The sequence below is a fragment of the Mytilus trossulus genome, chromosome 3 (genome assembly GCF_036588685.1).
Source record: "Mytilus trossulus isolate FHL-02 chromosome 3, PNRI_Mtr1.1.1.hap1, whole genome shotgun sequence".
In the NCBI taxonomy this organism is placed as follows: Eukaryota; Metazoa; Mollusca; class Bivalvia; order Mytilida; family Mytilidae; genus Mytilus; species Mytilus trossulus.
The window spans coordinates 75,730,227-75,748,005 of NC_086375.1; the positions used below are offsets into that span (position 1 = coordinate 75,730,227).

At 32.0% G+C, this 17,779-nt stretch overlaps 1 protein-coding gene across 1 annotated transcript in view; it reads left to right on the forward strand.

The window, feature by feature from the left end:
* The first annotated feature begins 95 nt into the window (after positions 1-95).
* The window catches only part of LOC134712437 (general transcription factor IIF subunit 2-like), a 31,965-nt gene continuing 14,281 nt past the window's right edge, over positions 96-17,779 (forward strand). Inside the window, exons 1-7 of the mRNA XM_063573973.1 lie at positions 96-280; positions 4,754-4,830; positions 7,213-7,373; positions 8,445-8,474; positions 8,713-8,794; positions 13,346-13,442; positions 13,680-13,823. Coding sequence (XP_063430043.1) covers positions 194-280; positions 4,754-4,830; positions 7,213-7,373; positions 8,445-8,474; positions 8,713-8,794; positions 13,346-13,442; positions 13,680-13,823 — 678 coding nt within the window. The 5' untranslated portion in view covers positions 96-193. The remainder of the gene's footprint in view (positions 281-4,753; positions 4,831-7,212; positions 7,374-8,444; positions 8,475-8,712; positions 8,795-13,345; positions 13,443-13,679; positions 13,824-17,779) is intronic.

Here is a 17,779-nt window from a genome sequence, read left to right on the forward strand (position 1 = left end):
CGATAATTTTGGTTGAATCTTGTTTTTCAAAACAATGACTATATTTTTCATCATATCAGATATCTATGATTGCCCACTAAAAAAAACTGCAATGAAAGACAGATTTGATGTCAAAATTTCCGTACAATTTAGCTTTTATTCACAACATTTAATTTTTGTACCTTCACGTTAAAGAACTAAACATTTAGCTGTAATGTCTATGCCCCCAGAGTTTGAGAAGGCTCATACTCCGAGAGATGTAGATCTTAATGCTGCAGGAAGGGGTGTATGGTTGGTTAAGGTAAATTCACTTGTTACATCATTTATTTGTGACACACAGCAGTGAAAGCATAGTCATGATAGTCACTTCTGAGATTTTTTTTTATTGTTTACTTTGTTGTACCACAGGAATCGGAAGTTCTATCAATAAAATTCTGTAAATAATAAGGTCGACTATCAATAGAGCTTCTTGATAGTCGACCTTATTATTTACAGAATTTTATTGATAGAACTTCCGATTCCTGTGGTTGTACAACCTGCTACTGTTGTAAAATTTCCTGTAGACTACAGTACAAATCAAATGATCATACAACAAGACAAAAAAAATAATTGCAATGGATCATGGCAGGCACATGTATACACCTTATCGCTAATCCCAGCTGACCCGGTAAACTGGACCCCTGTTGAGTTCACTTATCTCTACACTGACAACAGGTATGGCCTAAATCCCGTGGTCAGAATTCTGACCAAGGGATTTAATAATTCGACGAGACTAGTAAATCATGGACTATATTTAATTATGTATTATACTGATAGCAAATCAAAGAAAAATTAGCACATTTATAACCCTACTGAGTTCTTAAGGGAATAAAAGATACCGCTCAGTTTGTCAAGAACATGTTAACACGCTCGTTGGTCATTTATCTGTGCTACTACTGTGGGGTTAATTAACATATACTTGTTTCTTTTTGCGCCATCGCAGTATTAACATTTGAGGTCAATTTCCTATCACATTAATTGGCCAATTTTATTAGCGAATCGTTGAATTTGTAAGATTCGTCCAATTAATGCCAATGTGACAATAGCTCCAACCCGTTCCTTCGGTGCGAAGCTATAGATAGAACGGCGGACCAGTTTACTGACCCAGCCGCTTGAACTTTTGACGCAAACAACAATCACTTTCTATACACTTAATCGCTATTTATTCCATTCTTGATAAGTTCTAAAATTACACAACTTTTTCATCCAGTTGAAGCTAACTGGGACCCTGTTTAAACAAGTCACCATGCATGATACTTTTTAATGAGACCTGTTTAAACTACTGTAAATACTTCAAACAAAATATTTTTTTACTTCAATTTTAATTTCGAAAAAAGTGGATCATACTATATCAAAGTTACTTGATGATCACTTTCTAAAGTTTTTTCTCCCTCAGCTCACTACTGGTGACCTCCATTTTTCGGCCGTTGACCCAAACAGGAAGTTGTATAAAAGAATGTTTGTCCGGGAATGGACTAAATAGCGATAAGGTGTATTGTGGCGTGAGATATTTTGTTTTATGACATCAAAATTTTACGGGAACCTGTGCGATATCAAGTAATGATGGCGGACAAATAGCAATAAGGTGTATACAGCTACATATGTGTTTGTATTTGGAAATCTGTCCAGCATCACCTGAAAAATATGCTTTTTAAAATTCAACACAGGCTTTTCTATAAAGATAGAGAATAATATATACTACCCAATGACAGCCAGACCAGAGGTATAGGCCTCTTTTACCAGGAAAGAACAAAAACTGACACCTATGGACAGTCATTCTTCTCAAATTAAAGACCATCAGGGATTGGAATCAACTTCCAGCTAAAACAACATCGGCTGACTTGATAGAGGGATTCAGAGCTGCTCTGAAAGCAGGCTCTGGAAGGAAGTGAACAGCATAGAATGTATATAATTTTAATTTTAAATGTAATAACTTTGAGAAGACTTGCTGCCTTCCCCGGCACTGCGCTAAATTTTAGTGGGACCATACACATTCAATATGAATTTGGTTCCTTACTTGGAAGAAGAAGAGTCTGTCCCACTTGAACTTTTGACTTCTTACAACAATCACTTTTCCATTGTGGCGTCAAATTTTATTTATTATGACGTTAAAATTTTCAGGAACTTATACATGTACATGTGATGTCCAGGAATAGCAGACAGATAGGCTAGCAATAAGGTGTATAATAATAAATGTAGTCAGGACATAATTTATCTACTGAAATGTAATTTACTGTTTTAATGTTTGCCAGCAATCACCTTATCACTATTTGTCTACCATTACTAGATATCTCAAAGTTCTAAAATTTTGACATCATAATGGAAAATTTTACAAAGTATCTGAAGCTGTAATGGAAAGTAATTGTTGGAAGATGTCAAAAGTTCCTTCAAACAAATTCTCAGGTCATGTGGGACAGACTTCCAAATAGCAATTAGGTGTATTAATTCTGTAAGGAATCTGCATCCAAATGTTTTACAATTACATTTTGGCTGCTCTCAAACAAATAACAATAAAGGTTCAATCTACTTGATGTTTGGTACAAAAAAGGTGGACATACATGTACATGTACAACCACACTTTAAATAAATATGTTTAAACTAAATACAGGTGACACAATTTTTAGATTAATATTAATTTTAATGATGTTTTCAATTTTCGAATGAGGGATGTATTTTGGGCATGTGGGGCCAAACAGTGTCCATTCATTCACATGAAAATGCTTAGATGATTTTTTTTCAAATTCAGATATGTTACTTATTATGTGATTGAGTTATTGCCCATTGAACAAAAAATAATATTTTTTTGAATTTTAGAAAACTATTTTGTAAGTGATTAAATCATATCTTATTTTAGATTATGTAAATATTATTGTGTTTGAGTTATTTCCCTTTGAACAGAAAATTTCAGAAATAGTTAAATTCATTCAAGTATTTCATAAAAAAAATAATTTTGGGGTTCTTTGATATGCTGATTATAACAATGTACTTAGATTTTGGAACATAATATAAACTTTTTGGAATTTTGGGTCCTCAATGCTCTTCAACTTTGTATTTGTTTGGCTTTTTAACTATTTTGATCTGAGCGTCACTGATGAGTCTTATGTAGACAAAACGCGCGTCTGGCGTATAAAATTATAATCCTGGTACTTTTGATAACTATTAATAGGTAAATGTTCATTTTCAATTTTTGTACTGCCTTGATGGAGTCAAAAAGTGAGATGTACATGAAGGTATGCTGTTTCAAACAACGGCGATGGCGTTAACAATGGATTAGTTTGTGATTAGATCTAGTATATAATGAACGGCAGGTGGTAGGTCAGTCATATTTGGTATGAAGTTGTATAAGCATTGGCACATCTTGTTTCCATGGAGATTATTTGGCCCTGCCCCCTCAGTCATGGTATATTGACTTCAAAACTTTTGCTTATTTTACATGTATTACTTTGTGATTAGGTCAGTTTATAAAAATGGGGAAACACAAGTTTTAGATCAATGATATTTGGTATGCAGTTTTATAAGCATAGGCATATCTCTTTTCCATGGAGATAATTTGGCTCCATCCCCTTAGTCATGGTGTATTGACTTAAAATTTTTGTAAGTTATCATGTATTTCCATGGAGAAAATTTGGCCTTGCCCGTCAGTCACAGTTTAATGACTTGGAAACTTATCTTAGTTTACATGTATTAGTTTGTGATTAGATCAGTTTAAGATGAACTGCTTATGTTAAGTCAATGATATTTGGTATGCAAATTTATTGGCCTTGAAGTATTGTTTCCATGGTTCATTGACTTTGAAACTTTTACATAGTTTACAAGTTAATGTTTGTATTTAGATTTTGGAACGACTTTTAATAGGTCAATGGTATTTGGTATGCAGTTGTATAAGCATTGGCACATTTCATTTAAATGGAGATTGTTATGCCATATAACTCAGTCATGGTTCATTGACTTTGAATATTTGCATAACTTATGTAAGATGTTAGAGTATTGCTAATCAAAATGACAAAAAGGCGAGACATATCCCTGTGATAACAGTTTATTCAAATTTTTATACCACATTCATTATGTGTCACATACCCATGCTGTATCAAATATTCAATCACAAATTTACAATCCAAAATCAGAGCTGTTTTAAGCTTAAATGTTGTGTCAATACTTGCTCAATTTCTCTCAACAGCTTGTTGTTTAAATGTCAAATGATTTATTGTTTGTTGGTTGCAATTTTTTTTTAGAATGAGCAGTTAAGCAATCAGAAATCATCATAATTTTTTTATGACTTGTCAGCCCTATAAAATGTCAAACACCAGCTGAGCCCAAACACTTCTCAGCATCACCCAAGTAGTACTTCTGTTACACATTTGTAGTGAAGTCAGTCAAAATAGTACAGAATGACAAATAAATAAACGAATAAGCTTTTTTGAAAGTAAAGTCAGCACAGAAGACTTACAGAAAACATAACATGAGCTCCATTGATCTTTAAACTGAAATGCAAGACAACAATTTTACCATACAATACATGCAATAAGTTACATAACACAAAATAATGCACTTTTAGCATGGTAGTATTAAATAATAAGCTGGTTTTAAGCATGACAAGCTAGGCATTCAAGTTTAAAGCATATTAAAAAGGTAAACTAAGCATGATAAGAAAGATGTTAAAATGCATACATGAAAGCATAAGATATGAAATATAAATAGGATATGATCTAAATGGTAAAACTTTTGACCATTTTAGGTACCAAAGTATTTGTCAGAAAAATGGAGTCATGCAGATGGTGGTGAAGTTGGAAAGCTCAAAATCACAAGATCAAAGTAAGACCTTAATTTGAAGGGGAGATAAGCATTATTCTTCTTTAATTTTTTCTCATTCTTTTTCTCATACCTTTACAAAATGTTTTTGTAAGTTCTTTCTGAACAAAGAGTCATGAGGCATTTTGGTTTCACCTTTGTCCATTTTCCTTCTGTAATTAGGTAAGTTAATTCTATTTAGAATTTTCACATATTTTCAATCAACAATAAATGTTAGCTAAAGAAATCTTCTGCAACCAACTACATGTATAACATATATATATGTAACAAGATTTGATTTCAAACAGAAGAAGACCTGGAAACTTCATACATGTATTTTGTATAGAAGACATGTCTTTTGTTCTACGGTTACAATGTTTCTTGTTTTTTAATTGTCCTTCAATGGCCTTATTTTCAGGCGCCAAGAAACTGATATATATATCATAAGTACATTTTTAACCGGATTTTTGTGACAAAAATGTCGGTTATTGATTTGGGGATGCTCGTCGGGCGGGCGGGCAGTCGGTCGGGCGGGCGGCAATCAAATGTTGTCCATGCATTAACTCATGAATCGTTCAACCAATGCTTTTAATACATGTGTATGTTGTTAGTGACAACTAAATGAAGGTCAAGTTCAATAATGGCGATTTTGACTTTTACCGTTCAGGAGTTATGGTTCTTGAAAGATTGAAAAATGGTGTTTCCAGTCTTGTCCGTGCATTTACACATGAACTGTTCTACCAAAGCTTCCCAAATTTTAATAAATTGTTACTGGTGACAAAATGGAGGTCAAGTTCAATAATGACGATTTTGACTTTTACCGTTCAGGAGTTATGGTTCTTGAAAGATTGAAAAATGTTGTTTCCAGTCGTGTCCGTGCATTTTCTCATGAACCATTCAACCAAAGCTTTTTAAATTCTAATATGTTGTTACTGATGACAAAATAGAGGTCAAGTTCAATAATGACAATTTTGACTTTTACCGTTCAGGAGTTATGGTTCTTGAAAGATCGTAAAATAGTGTTTCCATTCACGTTGTTGCATTTACTCACGAACCATTCAATCTAAGCTTTTCAAATTTAAATATGTTGATACTGATGACAAAATAGAGGTCAAATTTGATATTGACGATTTTCACTTTCACCAATCATCAGTAATGGTTCTTGTGATATTGCCAGGACACAAATAAATGCTAATAAATCCGGTTTGCTGTCGTTGTGACAGCCTCTTGTTGTACTTTATGGTATGATTTAAGTACATGTTTGTCTTTCAGTGTTCATCTGAACTTAACCTCATTTTCATGGATACATTTTTGTGTTATGTCTTTTTCTCAAATGACTTGAGCATTAGACATGATAGTATAACTTTATTTGTTGTATGGAATGATTATAAGATGTAAATATCTGTTTCATGGTTCATTGATAAAATTGAGGTCATGGGATACCTGAAGTAAGACTTTTATGTAAAGACTTTAAAATTTCAGTATTTCCAATCTTGATTTTCATTGTGTAATTTTTATGCCGCCAGTGATATTTTTGGCTTTTTTCAAAACTACCTCTACCCTTTTTTATTGGGAAGATATGCGTCATTTTCATCAAATTGGGAAATTTAAAATTAACCATGAATTTGACTGAAACTTCATTTTACAGAGCCATTTTCAAGAGTCAAACCCTGCTTTAAAATAAGACCTTATTTTGTCAGTGATGATACAAAATAGACGCTCAAACCTGCATATATTGTCATTTTAGGCATGAAAAATGTTTAAATGAGTGTTTTTCAGTTTGAATTCATGCACTATTTCTACTGAGACAGTACTGTTAAAGTGTTTGGGAAAAAAATGTCCTTTTCAATTTTGGGAATAATTTTAAGCCATTTTTTTCAAATTTGGATTCTTCTCGAGGGGAAAAAGCCTTTATTCTCCATTAATTTAAGGCAAACAATATCACTGGCCGCATTTATGGGAATTATGTTTTCTAGTCTGTGCATGCGTCTGTCCTTTCCTTCGTCCGTCTGTCCAGCGTCAGGTTAAAGTTTTTGGTCAGGGTAGTTTTTGATGAAGTTCAAGTCCAATCAACTTGAAACTTAGTAAACATGTTTCCTTTGATATGATCTTTCTAATTATAATGCCAAATTAGAGATTTTATCATATTTTCATGGTCCACTGAACATAGAAAATTATAGTGAGGATTGGGCATCTGTGTACCTCGGACACATTCTTGTTTATATCTATATATTAAGATATTATATAATTTTTATATATCTGCTTCATGTTTTCTTGATTTAAATTCATGTTCACCTTTTATAAATTTTCATTCATTGGTTGGGACATATATACAAATTCATATTTTTCCAGGACACATTAATGAAAATTGATGTATGTTTGACTGTAAGAACTTTTTATTATTAGATTTCCAGGCCAGAAGCCAGATGTAGTTTTCTCATTAAATGACAAACTGGTAAAGAGTGGTGATACTACACAAAGTCCAAAGGACCATAAAATGGTTTTAACAGGTCTTGGGAATCAGAACTTGGTTGTATTCTCTGAGACCCCACCAATGATTACAGCAGGTAGGAACTCCATAAACAAGGCTTTTATTTGGGCCAAATTGATAGCTTTTATAGAGACCAAGAAGCCAATAAAATTGATAATGGCCAAAATAAAAGTGTTAACATTCTGTATTATAGAATGAAAACCCAAAAGCAATTAAATATAGGAACACTATAGTTTCAATGGAAAATGGATAAACCACTAGTGGTAGGTCAATGATAGTTGATATGCAGTTGTATTAGCATTTGTATGTCTTCTCCAAAGAGATTTCTGTATAACTTGGCTCTGTACGTCTGTAATGGTCTTTTGACTTTAATAACTTGACATGTATTAGTTTGTGTCTAGATCAGTTTTATAAGGTGAACCACTAGTAGTAGGTCAATGATATTTGGTGTGCATTTATATTAGCATTGGCATTTCTCATTTCCGTTAAAATTAATTAATAGTGATAAGATGTTTATTGTGGGAAGTTTTCAGATCTTTTTAGATGCCTCAAGCTCATTCCTGCTACCCTTAATTAATTTTTTTGATTACAAGTGGTGGAATGCTTAGTACAACATGTGCATTATCATTCTATAGAACTTTTTGAATATTTGGATAGAATAGGTTTCCAAAACTATCAACTCTAGTGTCCTAGCAAGCTTGAAGTAGAGGGCCACAGCTTTCTTCTGCCATTAATTTGCTTTCTTTGTCCATTTTGTCCTCCCAAACAACTTTGACCCATCTAACATTCTTTTATTTCAAAACTAAATTTAGCTGATAAGTTATTAATGATTTCATTTAAAAATCTTTCAGACAATTTAGAATTTTTACATTAATAAAACTCAGTTCTTCAGACTGAATGTAGATTGATATTTAGTATAATTGTTACAGAGCCAAAACATTGTAAAATTACAGATGTCAAAAGTAGGTGAATTTAAATAATAAATTGATATTATACGATTTGTTACTGTTCAATCAGCACTGTTTATAAAAATGTGTTAAAACACAACTTTTCCCACCCAAAATATATTTAATACATTAAATGCATTATGTGCAATTGCTGTTGCCTTGATTTAAATGAATGAACATTGTTTATTTGTTTTTTGTAGATTCTGGTGCTAAACCTGATCATTTAGTTGGTAAGTTTCAATAATTAAGACAACACACATAAACCTGATCATTTATACGGTAAAATTCTATGATAATTTTAAAAAATGTTTTAATTTTAATCTTGTTTTTTGCGGAAAGATGTTTGCTATTTTTAAAGATCTTACCTTGTCTTACAATATGACTTGCATGTAAGATACAAGACAAAAGTTGAAACAATTTCTTTCAGAATGTATAAAGAAATTGAACTATCTTCTCATTTTATTACAGATAAATTAGGAATTGAGGGAAAAGTTATTCAGAGGGCAGAGTGTCGACCTATAGCAGATAACAACTACCTCAAATTAAAAAGGTATATTTCTCCTCAGTTATTTTGAGTACTTATATCATAGTACACACAAAATGCAGAAACTATTTCTAAATCGAACCATTACAAAACAGATGTAAACAATTCAATACTCTTTTGTGTACCCTACCTACGTTAATGTATCTGAATGATGTGATTGGACTCAAAATACAGTATCAACTGAACATACTTTCCCAAACTGAGGGATGAATCAGGTGTAGAAAAATATTGGTGTTGTTCACTCCTAAAGTAAAAGTGGTGATGTGAAAAAAAAAAGTGAAAATCTGCCAGCTGGTGTAGGGGTGTAATCTTTCACTTATTTTTGGCAAGAAATAAGTGTAGACTAGTATTCTTTATTGTAATATGTAAGAAGTACTTACCTGTACAGCATTTTTGTACAGTACTTGGCCAAACGTATTTTGCTATATATTTGATATAAAAACAAAGTTTTTTCCAAAAATATTTGAAGACATTTCTTGACGGATTTTTACAAACCAGGTGTTTAAAGACAGAATTCTATAGTATATTCATTCATTATTTGCTCCTTGGTCAGGACACATTCTCTATTTTACCTCTCCTGGCCCAAAGGGCCAAGTGAGCTTTTCTCATCACTTGGGGTCTGTCGTCCATCGTCGTCCATCGATGTCCATCGTAAACTTTTACAAAAATGTTCTCCTCTGAAACTACTGGGCCAAATTTAACCAAACTTGGCCACAATCATCATTGGGGTATCTAGTTTAAAAATTGTGTCCAGTGACCCGGCATACCAACCAAGATGGCCACCACAGCTAAAAATAGAACATTGGGGTAAAATGCAGTTTTTGGCTTATAACTCAAAAACCAAAGCATTTGGAGCAAATCTGACAGATGTTAAATTGTTTATCAGGTCAAGATCTATCTGCCCTGAAATTTTCAGATGAATCCGCCAACCTGTTGTTAGGTTGCTGCCCCTGAATTGGTAATTTTAAGGAAATTTTGATGTTTTGGGTTATTATCTTGAATATTATTATAGATAGAGATAAACTGTAAACATAAAAAATGTTCAGCAAAGTAAGATCTACAAATAAGTCAACATGACCAAAATGGTCAATTGAACCCCTAAGGAGTTATTGCACTTTATAGTCAATTTTTAACCATTTTTCGTTAATCTAAATAATCTTTTTGATTTTTTTTTTTATCTGAAACTACTGGGACAAATTAAACTAAACTTGGTCACAATCATCATTGGGGTATTTAGTTTAAAAATTGTGTCTTGTGACCTGGCATACCAACAAAGATGGCCACCATGGCTAAAAATAGAACATAGGGATAAAATGCAGTTTTTGGCTTATAACTCAAAAACCAAAGCATTTAGAGCAAATCTGACAAGGAAAAATTGTTTATCAGGTCAAGGTCTATCTGCCCTGAAATTTTCAGATGAATCAGACAATCCGTTGTTAGGTTACTGCCCCTTTTAATTGGTAATTTTAAGGAAACTTTGCTGTTTTTGGTTATTATCTTAAATAAAACTATAGATAGAGATAAACTGTAAACAGCAATAATGTACAGCAAAGTAAGACCTAAAAATAAGTCAACATGACCAAAATGGTCAATTGACTTCCTAGGGAGTTATTGCCCTCTTAAGTCAATTTTTAACAATTTTCATTAATTGGTAAGACCACCTTTTGGCCCCAAAAAATAACAGTTTTACAAAATTGTTAAAATGTAAACTTTTAGTTATTTATTGGACAGTTGAATGCTTCTGCTACATAAATATGGACTTTTTTTGACAATACAATGCACATATATCTGGTTGTAGCACCATTAAGTCATGCTAAATTACTGAAATCTTCAAAATTCTATCATTTTAGTTAAATTTTAGACGGTTTCCGTGTAAAACGACAGTGGCCGCATTCGTGTTCATCCTTAATATTGAAATGTAAGTTGTATTTTATGATAATTCATAACATATATAAAGGTTGTGGATGAACACGGATGCGGCCACTTTCATTTTTGACAAAAACCATCTGAAAAGTGACGTTTTTTGGTATATTTGAGAGATTTTTTATATTTGAGCTTGAATCGGATCGTTTTTAATGAGTAAATTAGTTAAAATCTTTCACAAAAACTAATTGAATCAAGTGAAATAGACACTCAAGTGTTTAAAAAGTGGTCAAAATCTTTCGTCAGATGAAAATGAAATTTAAGGCCAAAATGAGTCCTTACCTACTCCTTTGTTAATTTTTACTATCATTTTCCACTGAATCTTTTGGGCCAAGTTCATTATAGATAGAGATAATTGTAAGCAGCAAGAATGTTTAGAAAAGTAAGATCTACAAACACATCCCCATCACCAAAACACAATTTTGTCATAAATTCATCTTTGTCCTTTGTTTAATATTCACATAGACCAAGGTGAGCGACACAGGCTCTTTGGAGCCTCTAGTTTCTATTTTCGTTCCCTTTTCTATTGTTTATTTGTTCCATAGAACTATACATGTTTTTTCAAAGTTTTGTCATCAATAATTTTTGATTTCTCTGAATATGAACCTGTACAATAATATTTTACAATTTAATTTGGTTGAAAAATATAACAAATGTTTATGAACATAAAATAACACTTTGGTTTATATAATCAGAAATTGAAAACACTTCACCATAAAAATACAACCAAGTACACAAATATTAAGCTGGTGCCTATTCTGTATCTATTGGTACTAGGTTGATTAAAATGTCTCGTTCTATATGAAATATGTATTGAAAATTCTCAAGTGAGCCAATTGTAGTTGTCTCCCCTAGATAGGATGTTTAGAAGTTGCACTTCTGTAAATAAAGACAAGCAATTTCCCATAGGAACTCCTTTACTGCTAAAACTATGCCACAATGAAGTTTCATAAAAAATTATATTATTGAACGGAAAGTTTATATGCATATTTTTTTTTGCAAAAGTCAAAACATAATTGTGGTATTTTTTCAATATTTATATGCCTTTAACTTTTTAGAAGTTAAACTTATACATGTACTTTAATTCTGTACTACACCTCCCTTTACTTTTAGTTTTCATGATAATTTAGTTTGTCTGCTATTCAGCAGTATTTTTTTAAATTTTATTAAGACATGTACGTTTGTGATTCCACTGTATATACAAAATGTAACTTATAAGAAACCAAATGGCTGTGAAGTGGTTATTGATATTTATACAAACAATCATTACAAGAACAGATTGATATAATCATGAAAATTAAAAGGCAGTATTGAGGACGAAATTCAGAGCAGGACACCTGGGATATCAAATAACTCTTAGACTTCTTCTTCAAAGTAGCAAACTCAAATGTAGAAAGCAAACTATTTTCATAAATTTTGGTTTAAAGAAAGTCAATTTATAACCAAGTGTTTTGTAAGTACAGGAAAACTTAAATGCATTGTACTCAAGAAATTTAAAATATGTATAAAAGGAAACAAGAACAATGACCCCATTATTTGATATTATTTCATACAGTTATTAAAGTGTTGGGATAAATGGTTGTTATGACATCAGAGACTTTGTCAAACCACCGTAGAATGTTATGATTTTTATGCCCCACCTAAGATAGTAGAGGGGCATTATGTTTTCTGGTCTGATCCTCAGTTCGTCCATCCGTCTGTGCGTCCGTTCGCTTCAGGTTAAAGTTTTTGGTCAAGATAGTTTTTGAAGAAGTCTAATCAACTTGAAACTTAGTACAATTGTTCCCTATGATATGATCTTTCTAATTTTAATTCCAAATTAAAGTTTTGACCCCAATTTCACGGTCCACTGAACATAGAAAATGATAGTGCGAGTGGGGCATCCGTGTACTTGGGACACATTCTTGTTTATTTAGTTTTTAAAGTACATGATAAAAAATACATTGCAGCAAAGTTTGAAAAATTCCTATAAATTGGTTTTTACTCAGCAATCATCTTTAAAAAAATAATTAAATCTGTACAGAAAGCAAAACAAATCCAAACATAAAGCAACACAAATCGAATCTTCAAGCACACTAAATTTAACAAAAAAATCATCACTTTAAAATGAGCAGAACTTTTGTGTAGAATAAATTTTTTTTTTCAAATGCAGGTATTTTTAAAACCAATATGGAATATAATGAATATGTTATAAGGGTCATCGACTTAAGGATAGAAAATCCTTGATGAAAGGATATGTAATTATAATCTTTAACAATATAAACTTTAAAATGAAGAGTTTTGCAGACTTAATGTTAAGCAAGATTTTTTGTGCATAGAACGATTGTCTTTATTATATGTAGGAATTGAAATTTTTGGTTATATCAGAAGAGTACTAAATAAACATCATTATGATACCATTTAGTGAAAGTATAGAATAAACAACCTTGCTCTAGCCCAGTATTTGATTCATGTTGTAAAGCTAGTGTCATGTAACAGACAGAATCAAATTAGGTATTGAATGAAACAAGGGGGCAATATCTATACAACAATGGACATTACAAGGCTGTCAATTTGCTAATGTCAAGAAGTTATTATCTGTTGTTATATTAAAGACTTTTAGAACTTACCAAACTGTTCTTTCTTTTATTTTAGATTGCAAGTGGAGGCACAGAATAAGCCAAAAAGGGAAGTAATTCAGATTTCAGAAGTAGTTAATGCATACAAGCCAATCAGCGATCATAAGTTCAATGTAAGTTTATTTCATGCAGATTTTAGAAATAGTGATTTATTCAGTATTTATTGGTCATTGTTGAGTGAATAACTTGAAGCTGTGAGTTTAATTAAATCTCAGTGAGAAGATGTTAAAAAGGATTTTCTCCTTTTGGTTTAAATAGGCTTTCAAAGTTTAAATAAGGGAGCTGTTGTTTCTTATCAACTAACTTAAGTTTTCACTTACAATATTGTGATTGAAATTAATATCTTACAGATTGAACACAACCAAAAGTTGAAGAATGAAGGAAAAAGACTGAGAGATTCCAAAGATGTTGTTATGGAGAAGTTGTTTGCAGCCTTTGAGAAACATCAGTATTACAATGTTAAAGATTTAGTACGGGTGACTAATCAACCAATTGTAAGTTTAATAAAAAAAAAAACTGCAAAAAAGTTTTTAGGGGTATGTACGTAGGAATCAGTCTGTCTGTCTGGACCAACTAGTACTCCTTTATTCATTGTTTGATTCATCTCAAACCTTGTAGAATAAATGATCATGATATGTATTTTGATTATTTTGATCAGAATTATGTCCCTTTAACATTAAAAAATATGTCCCTTTTCAAAGCTAAAGTTGTCAATGCAATTCCTAGAAGGTTTATTTCATTTACATCATACTTTGTACATTGTGAGATCCTAATATGCAGATGTGCAAGTGGGTAAGATATTCAGGTTCATAGAGAAAAAAATTTCAGCTCCTATCGTAGCAGATGGGGCATTAAGTTTTACCCTTGTCGGTACATATGTACATACATACGTCCAAAAAATGGTTTCCGTTCTCAACTTAGTTTGCCTCAACCAAATATTATGAAACTTGTACACAATGCTTATTACCACAAAACTCAGATCGAGTACAAATTTAGGTGGTGTCACTTCTACAGTTCTTTTAAAGTTATGTGCCTCTTTAATGTTATATTTAAGCAGAGGCGTCATCTCTGGATCAAGTTTGAATTTTGGGAGCGTCACTTTTACGGTTTTAGAGTAATGCCCCTTTACAAATGGGAAAGCTGCTTAATTTTATATTTCACTTCTGTAACTTAAGGTGGTACCCAACACTTTCACTAAAATCAATTTGGCTCGTTTAATTTTCATAAAACTTTGTCCAAGTAATTTCTTTGACATTTTAACCAAAAAAAAAAATTAAAAAAAAAATTTAACCAACCGTTTTGACAGGAAAATTACACTGGTTATATAGCAATTTGACAAACCCCAATTTTGATCACTGAATCACTTAATATTCCTTTTGCAACACAACGTAATTAAAACGTTTAGATGACTTTACAGAGTTATCTCCCTGTAGTGTTAGGTACCACCTTAAGTTTGCCTCTACCAAATGTTATTAAACTCAAACACATTGCTCATAATAATTACTAAACATAGATCTAGTTTGAATTTTGGTGAGGTCACTTTCATTATTCTAGAGTTTCAGCCCTTATCAAATGGAAAAACTGCTGAATTTTTCATTTTCTTTCTCTAACTTAAGTTTTATTTGCCCCAAATAAATGCTATGTACCTGATAGCCATAGCTTATAACCACAAAATGTAGATTGAGTACAAATTTAGGTAGTGTCACTTTAACAGTTCTTGAGTTATGTCTCTATATATTGTTATATGCAAGCAGGGGCATTATCTGTGTCCCATGGACACATTCCTAATTTATTTAGTTATGCCCCTTTGAACTTAGAAATTTTGAAAGAACAGGCCATGTCATCTCAACTCCTCATGATTTTGTGCAGTTATGGCCCTTGGCGTAAATAATTAGTTTTTAATCATTTTTTTTGTCATTCTTGAAGATATTGACTTGATATTTGTTATATATAGTTACACCATGGAAAGTTCTAGATCAAGTAAGAATTTTGTTCCAATACAAGGAATTTTTAACCTGTAGGCGACTTTGTATTGCTATGCAATAATCACATAATGCTTGTTTTATTAATTGTTCAAGTTAGTGGTCATACTGTTGGCAGCTGTACTGTTAAGATTTTTATACGACCACAAAAATTGAAAATTTTTTGGTCGTATATTGGTATCACTTTGGCGTCAACTTCTGCCCATCGTTGTCGTCAATGTCGTCGTCTGAAGACATATGGTTTTTGCACTATAACTTGGATTGGTTTTGGTCCCAACAGTTTAGGAATTAAGGGCCAAAAAGGGCCCAAAAAAGCATTTTCTTGGTTTTCGCACAATAACTTTAGTATAAGTAAGTAGAAATCAATGAAATGTATACACAAGGTTTATGACCACAAAAGGAAGGTTGGGTTTGATTTTGGGAGTTGAGGTTCCAACAGTTTAGGAATTAGGGGCCAAAAAAGGGCCCAAATAAGCATTATTCTTGGTTTTCCCACAATAACTTTAGTATAAGTAAATAGAAATCAATGAAATGTATACACAAGGTTTATGACCACAAAAGGAAGATTAGGATTGATTTTGGGATTTCCAAAAGTTTAGGAACAAGGGGCCCAAAGGGTCCAAAATTAAACTTTGTTTAATTTCATCATAAATTTAATAATTGAGTTTTTTCTATATGCAGAATCTAACTGTGTATGTAGATTCTAACTTTATGTCCTGTTTTCAAATTGGTCTACATTAAGGTCCAAGGGGTCCAAATTAAACTAAGTTTGATTTTGACAAAAATTGAATCCTTGGGGTTCTTTGATATGCTGAATCTAAAAAAGTACTTAGATTTTTGATTATTGGCCCAGTTTTCAAGTTGGTCCTAATCGGGGTCTACAATTAAACTTTGTTTGATTGCATCAAAAATTGAAAGTGGTTCTTTGATAGGCCAAATCTAACTGTGTATGTAGATTCTGAATTTTATGTCCTGTTTTGAAATTGGTCTACATTAAGGTCCAAAGGGTCCAAAATTAAACTAGTTTGGGGTTCTTTGATATGCTGAATCTAAACTTGTACTTAGATTTTTGATTATGGGCCCAGTTTTCAAGTTGGTTCAAATCAAGGTCCAAAATTAAACTTTGTTTGATTTCAACAAAATTCAATATATCGGTTTCTTCAACATGCTGAATCTAACCATGCATTTAGATTTTTAATATTTAGGACTGGTTATCAAATTGGTTCACATTGAGGTCTAAAGGGTAAAAAATTGAACTTTATTTGATTTCATCAAAAATTGAATTCTTGTGGTTCTTTGATATGATGAATCTAACAATGTATTTAGATTTTGGATATTGGAATACCACAAAGGTATGGTAAGAATTGTCCCTGGGAGTTATGGCTCTAACTGTTAAGAAATAAGGTGCAAAAAAGGGGGGAAAAGGGTTTCCAGGTTAATGGACAATTACTTAAGTACAAAACATAATTTAAAAGCAGTGTAAGGTTGGTAATTGAAACTCATTTTAATATATCACCTAACTGCTCTTTAATAAACTATGTATATTGGAAATTTGCCAAAAACTTTATTATTAATAAATTCGATTGGAAATTTGCCAATACAAATGTTGCATTGGAGTTATCTTTCTTTGTCCAGAATAGTAGTTAAATTAACTTATGTTTTATGATATATTTAAATGAGTAGTTATTGTTGAAAACTCTTAAGAAATTTGAATTGAGATCATTTTTAGAATAAGGGAAAGGGGGAGGTGAAAAAAATTGGTCGGGCTTAATTTTCCTTATTTCAGATTTCAGAACTGAAAAAGGAAATTTCTTCAAATATCAAAGGATTAATATTCAACAGCATACTGAATTGCTCAAAAGCAAAAAAAAATAAATTTTAAGTTCATTAGACCACATTCATTCTGTGTCAGAAATTTATGCTGTGTCAACTATTCAATCACAATCCATATTAAGAGCTGTATCCAATTTGAATGTTGTGTCCATACTAGCCCCAACCGTTCAGGGTTCCACCTCTGCTGTCATATAAAGCTGCGCCCTGCTTGGCCTAGTTTCAAGTTGGTCCAATTAGGGGTCTACAATTAAACTTTGTTTAATTGCATCAAAAATTGAATAATTGGAGTTCTTTGATATGCCAAATCTAACTGTGTATGTAGATTCTTAATTTTTGGTGCCGTTTTCAAATTGGTCTTCATTAAGGTCCAAAGGGTTCAAAATTAAACTAAGTAAATTTTTAACAAAAATTGAATTCTTGGGCTTCTTTGATATGCTGAATCTAAAAATGTTCTTAGATGTTCTTAGACAAAAATGTCGGTTATTGATTTGGGGATGCTAGCCGGGCGGTCGGGCGGGCGTCAATCAAATGCTGTCCGTGCATTAACTCATGAACCGTTCAACCAAAGCTTTTAAAATTTTAATATGGTGTTACTTACAACTAAATAAAGGTCAAGTTCAATAATGGCGATTTTG